The 19,345-nt window shown below is 56.3% G+C and overlaps 2 protein-coding genes across 3 annotated transcripts; both read right to left on the minus strand.

The window, feature by feature from the left end:
- Window positions 1–182: 182 nt before the first annotated feature.
- LOC140913683 (phosphatidylserine decarboxylase proenzyme, mitochondrial-like) lies at window positions 183–6,487 on the minus strand. 2 transcript variants are annotated; one of them, XM_073350480.1, is made up of 7 exons: window positions 6,422–6,486; window positions 4,702–4,869; window positions 4,315–4,545; window positions 2,274–2,400; window positions 1,947–2,078; window positions 1,653–1,813; window positions 183–1,136 (listed from the first exon to the last, which is right to left on the minus strand). In XM_073350480.1, exons 2-7 carry the CDS (start codon window positions 4,822–4,824, stop codon window positions 912–914), a joined length of 999 nt encoding a protein of 332 aa, XP_073206581.1. In that variant the 5' UTR covers window positions 4,825–4,869; window positions 6,422–6,486; the 3' UTR covers window positions 183–911. The 2 variants fall into 2 exon arrangements, with proteins under 2 accessions (XP_073206581.1, XP_073206582.1); XM_073350481.1 differs by lacking the exon at window positions 4,702–4,869 and having other exon boundaries at window positions 6,422–6,487.
- Window positions 6,488–6,975: 488 nt separating this feature from the next.
- Window positions 6,976–17,031, minus strand: RUSF1 (RUS family member 1). The gene is made up of 15 exons (XM_073348500.1): window positions 16,901–17,031; window positions 15,335–15,497; window positions 14,863–14,940; window positions 14,357–14,471; window positions 12,101–12,146; window positions 11,974–12,006; window positions 11,218–11,323; window positions 9,751–9,852; window positions 9,495–9,565; window positions 9,102–9,286; window positions 8,789–8,846; window positions 8,462–8,532; window positions 8,042–8,200; window positions 7,831–7,908; window positions 6,976–7,276 (listed from the first exon to the last, which is right to left on the minus strand). Exons 1-15 carry the CDS (start codon window positions 17,029–17,031, stop codon window positions 7,182–7,184), a joined length of 1,491 nt encoding a protein of 496 aa, XP_073204601.1. The 3' UTR covers window positions 6,976–7,181.
- Between the last annotated feature and the right edge of the window lie 2,314 nt (window positions 17,032–19,345).

Consider the following 19,345-nt stretch of genomic DNA (forward strand, 5'->3'; position numbering starts at 1 on the left):
AGCCCAGGGCCGGATCACAGCCGGCACCCCCTAAAGGGGAAAGGCCCCAGGTCCCGTTCCCCACCCCCCCGAGCCAGCCAATCCCCTAGCCCAGGGCCGGATCACAGCCAGCGCCCTTTAGAGGGGAAAGGCCCTAAGTCCCGTTCCCCACCACAAACGCACTAGGACAAACAGGCTGTATATGAAAATAGAAAGGTCTATTTCAGAGCTATTCTGCCCCCTGGCGTTCAGACCGCCTTATGGGGATGGGATGGGATGCAGGGGCCGGGGCGGCAGAGAGGATTGTACAAAAGTTTCCCCCCAGATTTCAACCCCAAAGGATCTGGGAAGGAGCTCCCCAGAGCCCCATTCACATCATCCCCCATGGGAATTAAGGGGGGGCCTCGGATCCACCCCCATACCCTCACCGCTGAATCTGGTACTCCCCCACTTAAAACCAAGTATCTTCTTTTTACCCCCATTGGAATTAAAGATGGGGGGCCACAGATTCACCCCATATTCCCTCACTGGAAAGTGGGGTCCCTTCTCCTAGTATGGGGGGGCTCTCGGTTCCCCATCTTGAAAGTAGGTTCCTCATGCTCCTGCCTCCAAAAATCCCATCCCCTGCTAAGATCAGGGTCCCACCTATGTTTCCTCCATGGCTCTTAAGGGGTGTCAAAGCCCCCCACATTCCCCAGCAGAAAGCTGAAGGGGCTATTGGGATGGGGGACTCTTCCCTTCCCCCCAGTAAAGAGGGGTCCAATTCTCCCATCTGAAGTGGGGGTTTCCCTTCTCCCACAAGTCTGGTGTCTCCTCCCTGTTACCCAACTGAATCTGGGGTGTCTCCCCCATGGCAGTGAAGGGGTTCTGCAATCTCCCCAGGAAAGCGGGGTCCCGCCCGGAAATGGGGGCCTGCTCCTCTGCCCGCCGCGTCACAGGCTGCCCAGCGCCTGCCCCACCCGCACCCTGCGCCCAGCACTGGCGCGGAAGCCAAAGCGCCGGGGCCCCTGGAAGAGGAGGACGATGGTGGAGCCCAGGTTGAACTCGCCCAGGCCAGCCCCCTTGGGGGCGGGGACTCCAGCTGGCTCCGCCCAGGCCAAGTAGCTGCAGTCATGGTAGCAGCCCTGCACGTGACGGGCACAATTGGTGCGAAGGTCCTGCCGGAGAGAAAGGGGGCCACGGTTACCACGGTGACGGGCACCCCCCGACGCCACGTCTGCTCTGGTTTGCAGGAGCCATGTGACTGTGCGCTCACCCCCCCCCCACATGCGATCCCACGGGAGCACGTGCTCACTAGCCCCCCCCCCCACGTGCAATCCCACCAAAGCATATGCTCACCAGGCCCCCCCACATGCAATCCTATGGGAGCACATGCTAACCGGGGGCCCCCCACGTGCAATCTCACAAGCGCCTGCACACTCACCAGGGCCCCCCCCTTGTCTGATCCCACAAATATGTGCGCGCTCACCAGGGGCTCCCCCACATGAGATTCCACAAGCACACACAGGCTCACCAGGGCCCCCCCACATGCAATCCCATGAGCCTGTGCATGCTCACCAGGACACCCCCCCCGCAACCCCCACAAGCGCACACGCTCACCAAGGACCCCATCAGGACACCAGAGGGCTGCCCCCCTCTCCAGGGCTCCCAGCTCCCTCTGCCCCCAGCCCTACCTGGTCGCAGTAGATGCGGATGGAGCCCACGTTGGTGGCCCCCACGGCAGTCAGGGAGAAGAAGCCGTGGGCCCACTCCCCGCTCAGCACCACCCGCTCGTTGTGGCAGAACAGCCCCGGGATCCAGCGCACCACACTCGGGCTCACCGACATCAGGGACCCTGCCACGGACGGGCACGGGGCAGGGCAGGGCAGGCAGACAGATGGGAGGGAAGAGGAGACCCCAGCGTGAGTGACAACCGGGTCCATGCCCCCCGCCCCCCCAGCCTGCTCCCCCCCTCAGCTGTGCCGTACCAGGGAAGTGCCGGCGGTGCTGGATGTGCCAGTTGGTGGGCGAGTGGAAGCGGTGGTAGTCGCCCGGCGCCAGATAGATGACGCACTGATAGAGCCGATGCCCCCGGTGCCACCGTGGGGAGAGACCCCGGCCTGGGGGAGAGAGACGGACAGCAAAGGGTTAATTGGGGCCTGCCTTGGATTGGGGGAGACACACCCCACATTGGCCCTCCAGCATGGCCCCCTTGGGGCCCAGATTGGCCCCTGGGATCTATCCCAGCCACCCCCCCTGGATTGGATCCTGGGCCCAGCCCCCCACCGTCAGCCCACCCCCAACCCCTTGCTCACCCCCATCTTCCCTCCAGTCCTGGGGCCCGAGGAAGCTCTCCAGGGAGTACGTCACCCCCTTCACCTGCTCCAGGCGGCTCCTCCGCACCCGGCCCAGGTGCACGATGCAGCCGTCCGCCGGGCTGACCTGCAACCAGCCGGGACAGGATGAGAAGCGGGGATGGCCTCACAAGGGGATTCACGACGGCAGGCCAGGGCGGTCACACCTGTGGCAGCTGAGCGAAGATGGGGGAGCTCCCAATCCCCAGGGAGCAGCGCCCTGGGGAAGGCAGGGGCAGGGCTCTGGGGAGGGCCCATGCCGGCCCGTGCACAGACAGTGCAAAGCTCTCGTGAAGAGCCAGGCTGTGAAGGCACCCGGCCCGGAGCCCCGGGGAACGCGCTTGTGTCTCGCACGTGCGGGAGGCTCAAGTGCCGTGGCTGGCACGGCCATGTTGAGCGGTGGCCAACGCCAGCTCGGGGCACTGCTGGGCACACGGCAGGCGGGTAGGTCTGGGACCCTGGTGAGCCTGGCCTCAAGGAGGGACGTGCATGTGTACTGCCACTGTGGGCATCCCCACGAACCATGTCAAAGGGGTGTCTCGGGGCTGGAAGACCCATGACATGGGGCACCTGGGGGAGGGGCCAATGAGACATACCATGTTGGGGTGGGGGTGGGACATACCATAATTGTACAGGAGGGGTGGGACATACCATGCCATGGCGGGAGGAGAACAAAATGAGACCTATCATATTTTAGGGGGTGCAGGAGTGGAATGTAACCATACCGTGGAATCATAGAATCATAGAATATCAGGGTTGGAAGGGACCCCAGAAGGTCATCTAGTCCAACCCCCTGCTCATAGCAGGACCAATTCCCAGTTAAATCATCCCAGCCAGGGCTTTGTCAAGCCTGACCTTAAAAAAACCTCTAAGGAAGGAGATTCCACCACCTCCCTAGGTAACGCATTCCAGTGTTTCACCACCCTCTTAGTGAAAAAGTTTTTCCTAATATCCAATCTAAACCTCCCCCACTGCAACTTGAGACCATTACTCCTCGTTCTGTCATCTGCTACCATTGAGAACAGTCTAGAGCCATCCTCTTTGGAACCCCCTTTCAGGTAGTTGAAAGCAGCTATCAAATCCCCCCTCATTCTTCTCTTCTGCAGACTAAACAATCCCAGCTCCCTCAGCCTCTCCTCATAACTCATGTGTTCCAGTCCCCTAATCATTTTTGTTGCCCTCCGCTGGACTCTCTCCAATTTATCCACATCCTTCTTGTAGTGTGGGTCCCAAAACTGGACACAGTACTCCAGATGAGGCCTCACCAATGTCGAATAGAGGGGAACGATCACGTCCCTCGATCTGCTCGCTATGCCCCTACTTATACATCCCAAAATGCCATTGGCCTTCTTGGCAACAAGGGCACACTGCTGACTCATATCCAGCTTCTCGTCCACTGTCACCCCTAGGTCCTTTTCCGCAGAACTGCTGCCTAGCCATTCGGTCCCTAGTCTGTAGCTGTGCATTGGGTTCTTCCGTCCTAAGTGCAGGACCCTGCACTTATCCTTATTGAACCTCATCAGATTCCTTTTGGCCCAATCCTCCAATTTGTCTAGGTCCTTCTGTATCCTATCCCTCCCCTCCAGCGTATCTACCACTCCTCCCAGTTTAGTATCATCCGCAAATTTGCTGAGAGTGCAATCCACACCATCCTCCAGATCATTTATGAAGGGGAGGGGCGAGGGGACCTGCCATGACATGAGAAGGCAATGAAGGGGCCGGTGAGACATACCATGTCATGGGAGGGCAATGGGGAGGCAGGGTGGGACGTACCATGCCATGGGAGGACAATGGGAGATACCTACTATGTCATGGGGGGGCAGGGCAAGACGTACCATGGCATGGGAGGACAATGGGGGGGCAGCATGAGACATACCATGCCATGGAAGGGCAATGGGGGACAGGGCAGGATATACCACGGCATGGAAGTGCAATGGGGGGGAAACACAGCAGGGCGTACCATGTCATGGGAGGGCAATGCGGGGGACAGGGCAGGACATACCATCTCATGGGGTGCGATGGGACGCACCCAGGGCTTGAGCGGGCGTCGGAAGAGCTCCCCAAGGCTGCGGTAGCTGCTCAGATCTTCCTCAGCCGCCTCGGCCATGTTGACGGAGAAGGCCCAGACGTAGAGCGCCAGCAGGGGGCGCCGCAGCCAGCGGGGCAGCGCCAGCCCAGTCAGCACCCCCCAGAGTCGCGAGAGCAGCCGGGTGGGGGCGCGACGGTACACGGCCTGCGGGGGGGGGGGGGAGTCAGCAGGGGGCACTCGCCCCATAGCACCCCGTATATACCCCCTCCCCCCACTCCTCCCCTCCCACCGCTTCTTCTGCCCCCCTTCTCCCCAGCTCCTCCCCCTCGCTGGCTCCTTGTCTACCCCCCACGCCCTGACCTTGCTGGTGGGCTGCAGCCCAGCATGGGTGAGGGGCTTGAGAATCTGCCAGGAGCGGAGCCGCAGGGCATGGCCAGGCATCTGGGGTAGATGGCGCCGCAGGGAGAGCCTGGGGATGGCCATCCTGGAGGGACACGTACAGCACCGCACACACACCACGGCTCACCCCTGGGGGTGAAACTGGGAGTTAGGAGATGCTCTGCACAGCCTGCCTTTGCCTGGGATGATCCCAGCCTGGGGCAGAAGGGAGTCACTGCCCCAGGCGCATCCCCCAAAGCCAGGCTGGGCCCCCCACGCCCATCAGGAGAGCAGCGCCCCGGTTCAGGGCTGCCATGGGGTCAGAGGGCACCCCCTAAGACAGAGCCAGCCCACTCCCCGAGATCACACACAGTTAGACACAGCATAACACAGACACACAGTGTCATACACACAGAGCATAACAGTGTTGTGCACAGGCAAGTGTAACACACAGAGCGTAACACACAAACAGCATCACACAGAGTACAGCAGTATAACACACACTGATACAGAGATACATAGCGAAAGTGTTGCACATACAAATGTAATACACACAGGGTGTAACACACAAAGAGAGCATAAGCCACTAACAGTGTAACACAGAAAGTGTAACCGCATCACACACAGAGCACAGTGTAACACACACACCAAGATACACAGAAAGAGTAAGAGGTGCACACACAAATTTAACACATAAACAGGGCATAACACAGTGTAACACACAGAGAGCATAACAGTATAACACAATAACAGACGTGATACACTGACAGACTAACACAAAATGCACAGTGTAATTCACACACACTGTGTGTCTGTGTGTAACACGCAATGTCGCAGTGTAGCACAGTGTAACACATGTCACACACACAGTGTCACATACACACAGACTATAACATAGTGTAACACAGAGAGAGATATACACACACATAACACACAGCAGCTGAGAGTGGGGTGTGACTCCCGAAAACCTTCAAACAAACACCCACCAATATACACACACACACTGATGCACAGTGGCTGGGAGAGTGACTCCTAGCCTTTGGGTCACACACACACGGAACAGGACACCCCCCACACGCAGTAATAATGTAACACACACCTGCCCTGAGTGACGCACCCTGCTATTTATACACACAGGAAACAAAACTCACACACACTCGCTGACAGCAGAACGGACAACTGGCACAGATACAACACACACATTTGACACAATGACCCACACCCTGCATCATGTACACACACACACACACACACACACTGATAGCAGGACGACGACTCTCAAGACAGCTGATATCTACTGATGTTGGTGCACGCATATGCACACAAACACACCCCACAACTCAGCACAGACACACCCCCCAGCAGCCTCCTACAATATGGCACACAGAACAGTGACACACAGTCACACACACAAGGGCATGCGGAACAAGACACACACACATGTGCGCACAGTGACATACAATCACACACACAAGGGTACAGAGAATACTCCTAACACACAATCACACCCACTATAACAATAGAGGGTAACATTCACACAAACACAAAATCACACTGACAGAACACTAACACAATCACAAACACAGAGAAAAACACTGAATGACACTAACCCAAAATCACACCCACTACAAGGGTACAGAGAATGACAACACACAACTAACCACACACACACACAGGGCGAGGCCAGCCCAGACACACTCACTGGGAGCAAGGGTGTTGCTGGCCCGGATCTGTCTCTTCCTCCTCGCCAGTGCTCAGCAATGGCCATCACACAACACGTGCACAATGACTCACAAGGCTTGCACGGGGGGGCCGGGCGCTCCCTCACGGAATTGGCTCTGCACAAGCCTGTGGTCTCATCATCACCCCACACAGCAGGACCATGACATCACCGGGCCACGCACACAGGTGGGATTGCAAACAGAAGGGGCTTGAACTATGCCCCAGATACGGCTGCATCTCAGCCCAGGCCAGGCATCCCCATATAAACAGCCCTTGAACCCCACCCCAGAGGGGGCTGCGTCTCAGCACCGGGCAACCCCATATAAACAGCCCTTGAACCCCACCCCAGAGGGGGCTGCATCTCAGCACTAAGCAAGGGATCCCCATATAAACAGTCCCCACACCCTGCACCAGAGGTGGCTGCATCTCAGTGCTGGGTGAGGGATCCCCATGTAAACAGCCCCTGCACCCCAACCTAAAGGTGGCCCCATCTCAGCTGTTCCTCCTAGCAGGGAAAAGCCCCAGGTCTATGTATATATATTAAAACTTTATTTCCAGCAGTACAGGGGTGCAGAGCACGTTGAATTCCCAGCATCTATAACTCTGGTCCCACATGGAGCTGGATCCAATCCACATCCTTCAGTCACTGGTCCCAGTCAGCTCCCTGGGATGAGCCCACTAAGGCACTGAATGTTTTGGTCCCGTTGGGGTTGGTACCGATGCTGGGGAGGGGGGCCGGCCTACAGGACTTTCTTGTCCTTTGGGGTCCAATCCAGACGCCACTCCTCTGCTCCAAGCAGGTTCCGATCTGTGACCCAGCCCGCCGAGACTAGCCCTGCAAGAGACAGACCAGCCCAGGGCAAGGGGATGGTGTGTGTGTTTCCCCAGCAGGGGGCGCTCTCCATAAGAGAGGGGGCAGCAGGGGACACCCCAGGGCTGGAAATGCAGTGGGTGGGGGTGTCTCGCCAATCTCCCCAGGGCAGGGGCCCATGGGGAAGACTCCAGCGCTGAGAGCATGGGGGTGGGGTCTCCAGAGCACAGAGTGCTCTTCCCAGGGCACGGGGCCTGCAGGGGGTGGGACCAGGACTGGGAGTGCAAGGAGTGGGGATGTTCCCCAGCAGGGGGCGCTCTCCCCAGACAGGGGGACACAGGGAAGGGCCGGGGCTGAGTGCAGGGGGTGGGGACATTTCCCAGGAGGGGGCGCTCTCCCAGGGGTAGGGACACTAGGGGGCTCAAGGCTGAGTGCAGGGGATGGGGATGTTCCCCAGCAGGAGGCGCTCTCCCAGGGGTAGGGGCACCAGGGAGCTCAGGGCTGAGTGCAGGGGGCGCTCTCTCCAGGGAGGGGCACTAGGGGTCCCTGAGGGCTGAGTGCACAGACATCCCAGTTACCTGCTAGGAACCGGGGGAACAGCCTGTCCAGCAGCTGGTGAGTTTCCGTTAGTGCAGCCCACACCTCTCCGTCAGGGGCTGAAAGACAGAACAGAGCTGGCTGGGGATGAAGGATAGGTGCTGGGAAACCCGTAGTTGAGCCCCCCTCCCCGCACACAGGATCAGGCACAGGGGGTGTCTGGGCACCCCGCCCCCCTGCCCGGCACCTCACCTCCACACAGCTGCCTTTGCAGCTTCTGTACCGTCTCTCCCTCCACAGCACCCGGGGGCAGGGCCTGGCACAGCAGGGTCTCCAGCAGCAGGGCGTGGGAACAGGCCTGGATGGTGTCCACACTGCTCGCCCCATGGTGCAGGGCCACGGCCACAGTGCCTGTGGGGAGAAGGGCACAGCAGGGTGTCCCGCACCATCTCACCGCACTGCCATCCTGGACGTCTGGATCCCATTTCCCTTCCCAGTCTCTGTCTCCTACAACTGCCATCCCGGATGCCTGGGTCCCATTTCCTCTCCCAGGCTCTGCCCCCTACAGCTGCTGTTCTGGACACTTAGGTCCCATTCCCCTCCTGGTCTCTGCCTCCTATGGCTGCCATCCCGGACACCTGGGTCTCATTCCTCCTCCCGGTCCCTCCTCACCAGCTTTTCGGTTCAGAGCGATTAGATAGTTCCTCGAGTTGCCCTCGCAGGCCTGCTGGAACTCAGCTACGCTGCAGGATAGACAGAGGGAAAGAATACGCAAAGAAGGCGATGCTCACTATGAATGGAACAGACACGTTTAGCCTCTGGAACTCCCTGCCACAAGATGTTACAGGGACAAGATCCACCAAAGACACAAAGGTTTCTGTGAGCAGGAACAGCAACTAGAATAAATGTCGAGGGATGTCCCTAGAGACTTGTGCTGGCTGGGCCGAGGGGCCAATCCCTGGGGAGGGATGAGGGACAAGTTAAACCTCTGTTACTAACCTGGAGACCAGCAGGTGGAGTGGGGCGCCCAGAGTTACCCTGAGATGCCGCTGGAATTCTGTGAAGAAGTAAGGAGCAAAGAGTCTAGTCAGCTGGGTATGTGGGGGGAAGGGGACATGGGGCCTTTCCCCTCTCGGGAGCGCTGGCTCCAATCTGGCTCCAGGGTGGGGAGACTGACTGGCTGGCTGGCTCAGGGGGTCAGGGAATGAGACATGGGGCCTTTCCTCTCTCGGGGTAATTGGTCTCTGCATCTGCCCATGCTGGGGTTCTCCTCTTCCCCTCTCCCCCCGTATCCTCTTCCCCCCATGGTCACCTGGCAGCAGGGGTTCCTGCGGGTTGGCATGGGCGGGCGTGGGGACCCAGCCCTGGCACAGGAAGTGGCGCAGGGCAAGGCGCAGCCGGGCCCGGTTGAGCGTCTCCATGCAGACGGCGCGCACGGCCCGGTAGTTGGCGTAGAGGTGTAGAGCCGTGAACAGGCCATAGAGGGCGTAGGTGAGCCTGGGGGGGTGGAGGGCAGGGACAGGGATCAGAGACAGGGGCAGGCCCAGCCAGACCTAGAATCCCCCACAATCCCATGCCTACCACCACCCTTCCCATAATCACTTTTGCCTCCCACCTCCCATAATCCCCCACAATCCTTCCCACAGTCCCCTCTGACCCCCACCCCCATAACACTTGTGCTATCCCTGCCCTTGGGGTCACTCACTGGAGCCTGTCAGTGACGAGGGGGATGAGGAGGAGGCTGACGAGCAGGCCGGCTAAATTCACCAGGGTCTCCTGGGGGTCGGGGAGAGGAGTGAGTGAGGGCGTCTGCAGAGGTGGGGTACAACTCCCATCCCCATGGCATTTCCGCCCTGCTGCATTCTGGGAGAACCTGTCCCCTCTGCCCCCTGGAGCTCCCCTGCTCGCTGCACTGTGGGGTGCCCCTTAACATTGGCCACACCGCCCCAGCAGGATCCCACCTGGCTCCCGTCTTTGGCTGAAACGTCCGCCATGTTGTCCCGCCGGGCTTGGTGCATGGTGAGGGCTGCCCGGGTGGCGCCTCCGGCTACTCCCACGATGCACTGGGGCAGAAAGAGAGAGAGAGAGGAGAGGGGTTTGGGTGTGGGGTGCAGGACTCATGTCAACGAGAGTCGGGGGGAAAGACTTAAGAGAGAGCCGTATCCCATAGGAATATGTGGATCAGGGCGGTTCCACCAGAATTTCATCAGGGGGAAAAAAAGAAAACGGGAGAAAATGTTCTGACAATGTCCTGACTCTTTGTTTAGAAAATAATTTTTGCTTGGATTGTTTTTATTTCATTTTGGTATCGATGGCCATAGAATTCTCTACTGCATAGACCTCAGTATGGAGTATACGCTGTGTTATATAGTAGAAAGAGGTGAAACTAAAGCAAAATCTTTCCAACGAGCTGAAATTAACGTTTTCTGGAATTCTCCTTCGTGGAGAATATTGAAATGGTCAGGTTTTGCTCTGATGAAGAATGAGGCCAAATTTCAAAAGCACAAAATCCTTCGTGAAATGGAACTTCTGCCATCCACGCAGCTCTGACACCATCCCCTGCCCCTCTGCCAATCCTCTGCCCCACTGCCAACCCCCTACCAATCACCCCATGCCAATCCCTCCCCCTGTGCCAATCCCCCAATGCCAGCCCCTCATGCCAACCCCTCCCACCAACTCCTCACCCACATAGAATCATAGAAGATTAGGGTTGGAAGAGACCTCAGGAGGCCATCTAGTCCAACCCCCTGCTCAACGCAGGACAAACACCAACTAAATCATCCCAGCCACGACTTTTGTCAAGCCTGACCTTAAAAACCTCTAAGGATGGAGAGTCCACCACCTCCCTAGGTAACCCATTCCAGTGCTTCACCACCCTCCTAGTGAAATAGTGTTTCCTAATATCCAACCGAGACCACCCCCACTGCAACTTGAGACCATTACTCCTTGTTCTGTCATCTGCTACCACTGAGAACAGTCTAGATCCATCCTCTTTGGAACCCCCCTTCAGGTAGTTGAAGGACGCTATCAAATCCCTGCTTACTCTTCTCTTCTGCAGACTAAATGACCCCAGTCCCCTCAGCTTCCCCTCGTAAGTCATGTGCCCCAGCCCCCTGATCATTTTTGTTGCCCTCCGCTGGATTCTCTCCAATTTGTCCACATCCTTCTTGTAGTGGGGGGGGGACCAAAACTGGACACAATACTCCAGGTGTGGCCTCACCAGTGCCGAATAGAGGGGAATAATCACTTCCCTTGATGTGCTGGCAATGCTCCTACTAATACAGACCAATATATCACACCGCCCCCTCCCCCGAACTAACCCTCTTACCCTCATGCCAACCCCCACCCCAACTCCCAATGCAAACCCCTTGCATCAATCCCCTCTCCCCACACGCCAAACCCCCTCATGCCAACCCAGTCCCTGCTACCTTGAAGAAGCCGCTGATGCAGATGATGAGAGTGAAGCATGCTGGGAAGGCAGGGGCCAAGATCTCCATGAAGATGGCCAGGTCATTGAGCCCATCTGCGAAGAGCCTGAAGGGCACAAGGGGTAAGAGTGGTGGGGCATGGCAGGGTTAGAGGTCACATGTCACCCAATGGGGTTCAGAGGACACTGGGCACTAAACAGGGGTCAGAGGTTCAGGATTGCCTGCTGATGGTCAGGAGTGAAGGGTAAGAGGTCATGGGGGAGGTCAGAGGGCACTCAACGGGGTACGAGGTTGAGAATTGCACCATGAGATTCAAAGAGTGAAGATCACCTATGGGTCGAGGTCAAACGTCAAGTATTGCTCAACAAATGTCAAAAGTTGAGGTTGGTTCAATGGGGGTCAGAGGGCAAAGGTCACACAGTGCAGTCACAAGGCAAGTGTTGCCCAATGGACAGTCAGAAGGTGAAGATCACACAATGGGGACTCAGACGACAAATGCCCAATGAGAGATCAGAGTGTGAGGGTCACCTGAGAGGCTCAGAGGGGAGGATCGTCCAATCACATGCAGAGGGCAAGACCAACACATTTAAGGTTCAGAGGTCAAAGATCATGTAATAGTCAGCAAGCGGGGATCCGCCACTGGGATATCAGGATGAGGGGCATCCCAGGGTGTTGGGGTGAAGGGCACCCCAGCGATGAGGGGTTGGGGGAGGGATGTCCTGGGAAAACGGGGGGGCGGGTCCTTTCCTCACTCACCTCCACTGCTTGGCGTCACAGTCCAGTTTGCTCCTGGGGGAGAGAGAGAGAAGAGGTCATGAGGAGAGATAACCCTACCACCACTGGTGACCCAGAAACCGCCCCCTCCACAGGGTGTACCACTCACCCTTTCATCCAGGCAAAAAGGATCCGGCCAAGCATCCCCGTCCCGTCTGCAGGGGAGACAGAGAGGGCTGTCAGGGGGAGTGAAGGAAATGGCAGATCCCGCAGGGTGAATGGCGGGTTCAGGGGAATCTGGGGGGGCAGTATTGGGATTAGTGGGAGGGAGTGGGCGATGTCCCAGGCCGGCATGCATCAAGGAGGGGAACCCAGGTATGGGGGAGTCCCAGGACAGCATGGATTCACCAATTCATTGATTCCAAGGCCAGAAGGGACCATTACGATAATCTCATTTGACCTCCTGGATAACACAGGCCAGAGACCTACCCCAGGGTAATTCCTAGAACGGAGCTTGTAGAAAAACATATCAAATTAATTTTAAAATGGTCACTGATGGAGAATCCACCACAACCCTGGATAAATTGTTCCAATGGTTAATTCCTCCCACGGTGAAACATTTACCCTTATTTCCAGTCTAAATTTGTCTAGCTTCAACTTCCAGCCATTAGATCCTGTTAGACCTCCCTCTCCTAGATTGAAGAGCCCACTATTAAATATTTGTTCCCCACGTAGGTACTTACTGACTGTGATCAAGTCATCCCATAACCTTTTCTTTGTTACGCTAAAGAGATTGAGCTGTCACTATAAGTCAGGTTTTCTAATCCTTTAATCATTCTCACGGCTCTTCTCTGACCCTCTCAACATCCTTCTGCAATTAAGGATGTAACAACATCCTTCTGGAATTGTAGGTTCCAGCACTGAACACAGTTGCAGACACACCAGGGATAAATACAGGGGTAGAATAACCTCTCTGCTCCGACTCAAGATCCCCATTTATGCATTCCAGGACCGCCTGACTTCTTTTGGCCACAGCTTCACACTGGGGGCTCCCGTTCAGCTGATTATCCACCAGGACCTCCAAATCTTTTTCAGAGTCCCTGTCTCCCAGGACAGAGTCCCCCCATCCTGTAAGTCTGGCCCACGCTCTTTGGTTCCTATACCTATATATTTAGCCGTATCCAAACACATATTGTTCACCTGAGCCCAGCTCAAGTGATCGCTCTGTATCAGTGACCTGTCCGCTTCGTTATTTCCCACTCCCCAGACTTTTTGTGTCATCAGCGATGATTTTATGTTTTCTGGCACGTCATCAATGCAAATGTTAAACAGCAAAGGGCCAGCTCTGCGGGACCCCACTAGTAACACACCCACTTGGTGGGGATTCCCCGTTCACAGGCACATTTTGATACCTATCCGTTAGCCAGTTTTCAATCCATTTGATGTGGACCGTGTTCATTTTACATCATTCTAGTTTTTTTAATCAAAATGTGGTGCAGTACCAAGTGAAAAGCCTTACAGAAGTCTAAGTATATTACAACAGTGTGACCTTTTTCAAACTTGTAATCTTACCCAAAACAAAGTTAGTCTGACAGGCCCTATTTTCCATAAATCCATATGGACTGCCATTAATGATATTATCCTCCTTTAATTCTTCCTTAATAGAGTCCCGTATCAGCTGATCCATTTTCTTTGCTGGGATCAAGGTCAGGCTGATGGGCCTATAATTACCCAGATCATCCTGTTTACCCTTTTTAAATGTTGGCACATTAGCTGTCTTCCAGTCTTCTGGGACTTCCCCAGTGCTCCAAGACTTATTGAAAATCAACATTAAAAGTCCAGGAAGCTCCTACTCCAGCTCTTTTAAAACTCTTGGATGCAAGTTATCTGGACTTGCTGATTTTAAAATGTCTAACTTAAGTAGCTGCTGTTTAACATCCTTCAGAGATACTAGTGGAATGGAAAAAGTGTTATTCTATTATATGACAGCATCATTTGTTTTTGCCCTAAATACAGAACAAAAACATTTATTGAACACTCCTGCCTTTTCTGCATTATTATTGTTAATTCGACAATTTCCATCTAGTCATGGACCAATATCACTGTCAGGATTCTTTTTGTTCCTAATGTGCTTAAAAACTTCCCTTGTTACTGTCCTTAACTCTGCTGGCCACAGATTTCTCCTTGTGTCTCTTTGCTTCCTTTATCAGTTTACTGAAACTCCTAGCTTCTGATTTATAATAATTACTATGAGGTTTCCCCTTTCTTCTATTCATTACATGTTATTTTTATATTTTTGAAGATGCCGTCACTTCCCCACCAAACCAGGTCAGTTTTTTAACCAGTACGGCCTTCTTCTGGTGGGATCAGAGATAGGGATTTGTGGAGTGGGTGTCTCCAGGATGATTCAGGGAGTGTGTCTCACCTTTGAGTATCCAGGTGACGGTGGCTGCAGCAACAGTCGAGGTCTGGTCCCCCACGCCCACCCCCTTTAGCACGGCCTGCGTGGCCAGCGCCCCCGTGATGCTGCTGGCAAAGGCCTGGGAGGAACAGGGAAGGCTGTTACTACTGGGGCAGCCCCTGGAGGGGCAAGTACCCTGACAAACCCCTCCACACCTCTGGCTTCCCAGTGCCCGCCATTACCCCCATCACACCCTTCTGCCCTCAGCCAGTCCCCCGCATGCCCTAGTACTATAAAGAGGGGGACTGGGCCACACCCCACTGCACTCTGACCCCCAAAACCCACTGCTAATCAGCAGGGGTCCCCCAATACCTCCAGGGCTGGGGCTGGGTTCCCTTGCCCCCCCAGTGCCCTCTTCCCCCAGGACTGGGTCCCCTTGACTCCCAGTGCACCCCCAATCCCCCAGGTCAGGGGCTAGGTCCCCTCCTCCCCCAGAGCTGGGGTGGGTCTCCCTCTCTACACCACCTCACCTGCACGGTGTCCCATATCTGGTAGGGCAGGTAGTCCTCGCTCACACTCTCGGGGTACCCCTGAGGCAGAAACACGGACTGCAGCGGAGAAAAGTGGGGGCCAAGGGTGAGCAGAACAGCGACCTTCCCCTGGGAATCAGAGACCACACGTCCCACCCTACATCTCCACCTGGTCAACAACATGTCCTGCCCACCCCCCACAAATTCTCCAACACCCACCCCCCGTAAACTCCTCCAAGCTCCCCAATCGCCCTTCCCCTCATCTCTCACCCTCAGCTCGCTTTCATAACCTCCAACCCCCCCACACTCAGATCGAGCCTGGCTAAACCCCCTTCCCAACCTGTGCCCCCCACCCTGATCCCTCTGACTTCTGAACCCCTCCTCCCCTGCCCACCTCTGAATTACCCGTCAGCCCTCCTGGCTCCCCCCCAACTCCCCACCTTTGCCCTCTGACCCCCACCCCTCGTCTCACCATGAAGATCTCCTTTAGCGAGCGCCATCCCACACGCCCTGGCTCATCCCCCACACAGCTTAGGCGCCCGTCAGGTGACGGCAGGTAGCACCGGGCACCACGGGAGCCGTACTGCTCCGTGCAGAGCGGCTGCACCCCCAGGCTGGGCATGGCCGGAGCGGGTCTGTGGGGAGAAGACATTAGACAGAGCAAGGAGGAGTCCATGGGTACGAGAAGAGAACACAACCCACTGACTGCATACACACACACACAATGTCACAAGTATACAGTGTAACGCAGAGACTGCCGCCGGGCAGTGGTACACTCTGTCTGTGCACGCTGCCCGTGCGTTACACGCCATGGGTATGTTGAGGTGTGCGGGCGCAATCTGAATGCAGCCTGTGTCTGCGGTGAGTGTGTTACACTCTGTGTGCGCATTAGTGCATGTGTGCAGTGTGTTAAGCGGGGTGTGAGAGTGTGGTGTGCGTGCTACACATTTGGTGTGCGTGCATGTTACACTGCATGTGTGTTATACGGTGTGTATATGTGGGGGCGTGGGGGCATGTTACACTCTGTACATGTGCGCAGTGTGTATTACATGCTGTGTGTAGGTCTATTGCACTCTGTGTGCATGTGTGTTACACTCTGTGTGCACCTGTTACACACTCTCTGTGTGTGTTCCACTGTGTTACATGCTCTGTGTGCGCATTACACTGTGTGTCCGTGTGTTACTCTGTGTGTTACACGCTCTGTGCACATGTGTGGGTGTTACACTGTGTGTGTGTTACACGCTCTGTGTGTGTGCACATGCATGTGGGTGTTACGCTGTGTGTGTGTTACACGCTCTGAGTGTGCGCACACGTGTGGGTGTTACACTGTGTGTGTTACACGCTCTGAGTGTGCGCACACGTCTGGGTGTTACACTGTGTGTGTTGCACGCTCTGAGTGTGCGCACACGTCTGGGTGTTACACTGTGTGTGTTGCACGCTCTGAGTGTGCGCACACGTCTGGGTGTTACGCTGTGTGTGTTACACGCTCTGAGTGTGCGCGCACGTCTGGGTGTTACACTGTGCGTGTGTTACACGCTCTGAGTGTGCGCACACATCTGGGTGTTTCGCTGTGTGTGTGTTGCACGCTCTGAGTGTGCGCACACGTCTGGGTGTTACACTGTGTGTGTGTTACACGCTCTGAGTGTGCGCACACGTCTGGGTGTTACATTGTGCGTGTGTTGCACGCTCTGAGTGTGCGCACACGTCTGGGTGTTACACTGTGTGTGTGTTACATGCCTTGTGTTTCTGCACGCGTGTTACACGCTCTGTGTGTGTGCATGTCGGTGTTACACACGCAGTGTAGCTGCCTGCACACACAGAGCTATAAATACGCCGTGGGTGTAATGGGGGGGGAGTTAGTGAGTTACACTGACCCGCCCCTCCCCGCGCAGGCTGCACCCCCGGGGCAGGAGCGAGGCGCCCCGCAGGCCCGGTGTCCGGCGCTGCCCGGGGGACACGTTGGCGGGGGGAGGGGCCCGGGAAGCGCCCCTCCCCCCAGGCCGGGACACACCCCGGGGCCCCGGCTGCCCGCACTTACCTGGGCAGGGGGCGCGGGAGCAGCGGGGACCCGAGTCTGGCCGGTGCAGCGGACTCCAGGCAGTGGGGTTCTAGAGCGCCCCCACCCCCGCGCGGGGCATTGTGGGAGGTGTAGTTCCTCGCGCACGGCATTCTGGGGGGTGTAGTCCCTGTCGGAGAGCCTGGAGGGCGGAGGAGGCCATGTAGGGGGATAGAGCGAGATGGGGGGTTATGAGGTTGGGGCTGGGAGGAGCTATGAGGATAGAGAGATACGGGGGGGTGTTTGTGAGGATGAGGGTATATGGGGGGGCTAGAGAGATGGGGGTTGTATGGGGCTGGGAGGGGCTATGAGGATAGAGAGATACGGGGGGTGTATAGGGTTGGGGGTATGAGGATGAGGGTATATGGGGGGCTAGAGAGATGGGGGTTGTATGGGGCTGGGAGGGGCTATGAGGATAGAGAGTTACGGGGTGTATAGGGTTGGGGGTATGAGGGTATATGGGGGGCTAGAGAGATGGGGGTTGTATGGGGCTGGGAGGGGCTATGAGGATAGAGAGATATGGGGGGTGTATAGGGTTGGGGTATGAGGATGAGGGTATATGGGGGACTAGAGAGATGGGGGTTGTATGGGGCTGGGAGGGGCTATGAGGATAGAGAGTTACAGGGGTGTATAGGGTTGGGGGTATGAGGGTATATGGGGGGCTAGAGAGATGGGGGTTGTATGGGGCTGGGAGGGGCTATGAGGATAGAGAGAGATGGGGGGTGTATAGGGTTGGGGGTTTCTATGGGGGTATGGTAAGGTCTATAAAATCATGCCTGGTGTGGAGAAAGTAGATAAGGAAGTGTTGTTTATTCCTTCTCATAACACAAGAACCCGGGGTCACCAAATGAAATTAATAGGCAGCAGGTTTAAAACAAACCAAAGGAAGTATTTCTTCACACAACGCACAGTCAACCTGTGGAACTCCTTGCCAGAGGCCAAGACTATAACAGGGTTCAAAAAAGAACTAGATAAATTCATGGAGGACAGGTCCATCAACGGCTATTAGCCAGGATGATGTCCCTAGCCTCTGTTTGCCAGAAGCTGGCAATGGGCGACAGGGGATGGATCACTTGATGATCACCTGTTCTGTTCATTCCCTATGGGGCACCTGGCATTGGCCACTGTTGGAAGACAGGAAACTGGGCTAGATGGACTTTTGGTCTGACCCAGTCTGGCTGTTCTTATGGATTGGGGGTATGAGGGTAGAGGAGGTAGTGCAAGGGGCTAGAAATAGGTACAGGGGGTGTATGGGGATAGAGAGAGAGTTATCTCCCTCTCCAGCAGACAGCCAGAGTGCTGGGCCTCCACAATGTGCTGGTGGCCAGTCTCAGAGCTGCACAAACCTGCCCTGACAGCCTGAGGCCAATGTGGCTGCTATTCAGGGGCACCTAACACCCTGTTTGCAGCAGCACTGAGCACCCCCTAACATCAACAAGGGCTGCCAGCACACAGCAGAACAGCCCTGACTGGGAATCAAACCCAGGGCCTTCCCTTTCACCTCACAACATGCTGCCACTTGAGATGGAGTAATGCCACCTGCAGGCTGCCATAGTAAGCTGTTATCTTCCACGTACAGCAGGCCCCTGCCCCGAGCCACCAGCACTATTGCATTCAAAGCCTTTGGGAGGACAGCCCAGCCAGGCTCTCTCCTATTTGAGTCAAGCAGCAGTAGTAGGTTGTTCTTCTCTCTTGACTACTGCCTATGCCCATCAGCCCTGAGCTCTGAAAGGAGTCATCCCTTTGCTGGTAGCAGCAGTGGGCTGTTATCCACTACGCAGGCCAGCCACTGGAGGGGAGTGTGGCAAGTACCAGAGAATAGGTACCAGCCCACAGGGAACAGCTGGCGACCCGTGACACGGGGCAGAGAGGATTCTTCAATCACTATTAGCTAGCGGGGTTTGTGCTTTGCTGCTTATGCAGCCCGCACTGGACACCCTGCCGGCTCCCTCACCTCCCACTCTAACAAGTCTCCCGCTGGGTCCCGACCCTCACCTCTTCCCCCACTTCTGTCAGGCCCTGACCAAGATCGGGGCCCCCATCGTGCCAGATGCTACACAGACCCCAGCTGAGATCGAGCCCTCGTTGTGCCAGGTGCTGCACATGGAGCAAATGAGGAAAGCCGGTGGTGAGGGTGACTGATTTCAGCCAAGGGGTATTACCACATTACACTGAAAAACAGACCAGGTCCAAAATGACTCTGGGAGCTTTAACCGGTTGAGAGGAAGGATTTGCATCTCTCACACCCACCCTACAATCGAAGTGAGATGTCTCCCATGGGGGATCCCCCAAACAGGGCACTCCACTGTGAAATCTCAGTGCCTCGGGGAAGAGCCATGCAGCTGCTCTGAACGCCCATCTGTAGCACCCTGCGGGAGAGCTGGGCTGAGAGTGCTGGGTTCGATCCATAGGTGCTGGAACTAGGAG

The sequence above is a fragment of the Lepidochelys kempii genome, chromosome 6 (assembly GCF_965140265.1).
Source record: "Lepidochelys kempii isolate rLepKem1 chromosome 6, rLepKem1.hap2, whole genome shotgun sequence".
NCBI classification, from domain to species: domain Eukaryota; kingdom Metazoa; phylum Chordata; order Testudines; family Cheloniidae; genus Lepidochelys; species Lepidochelys kempii.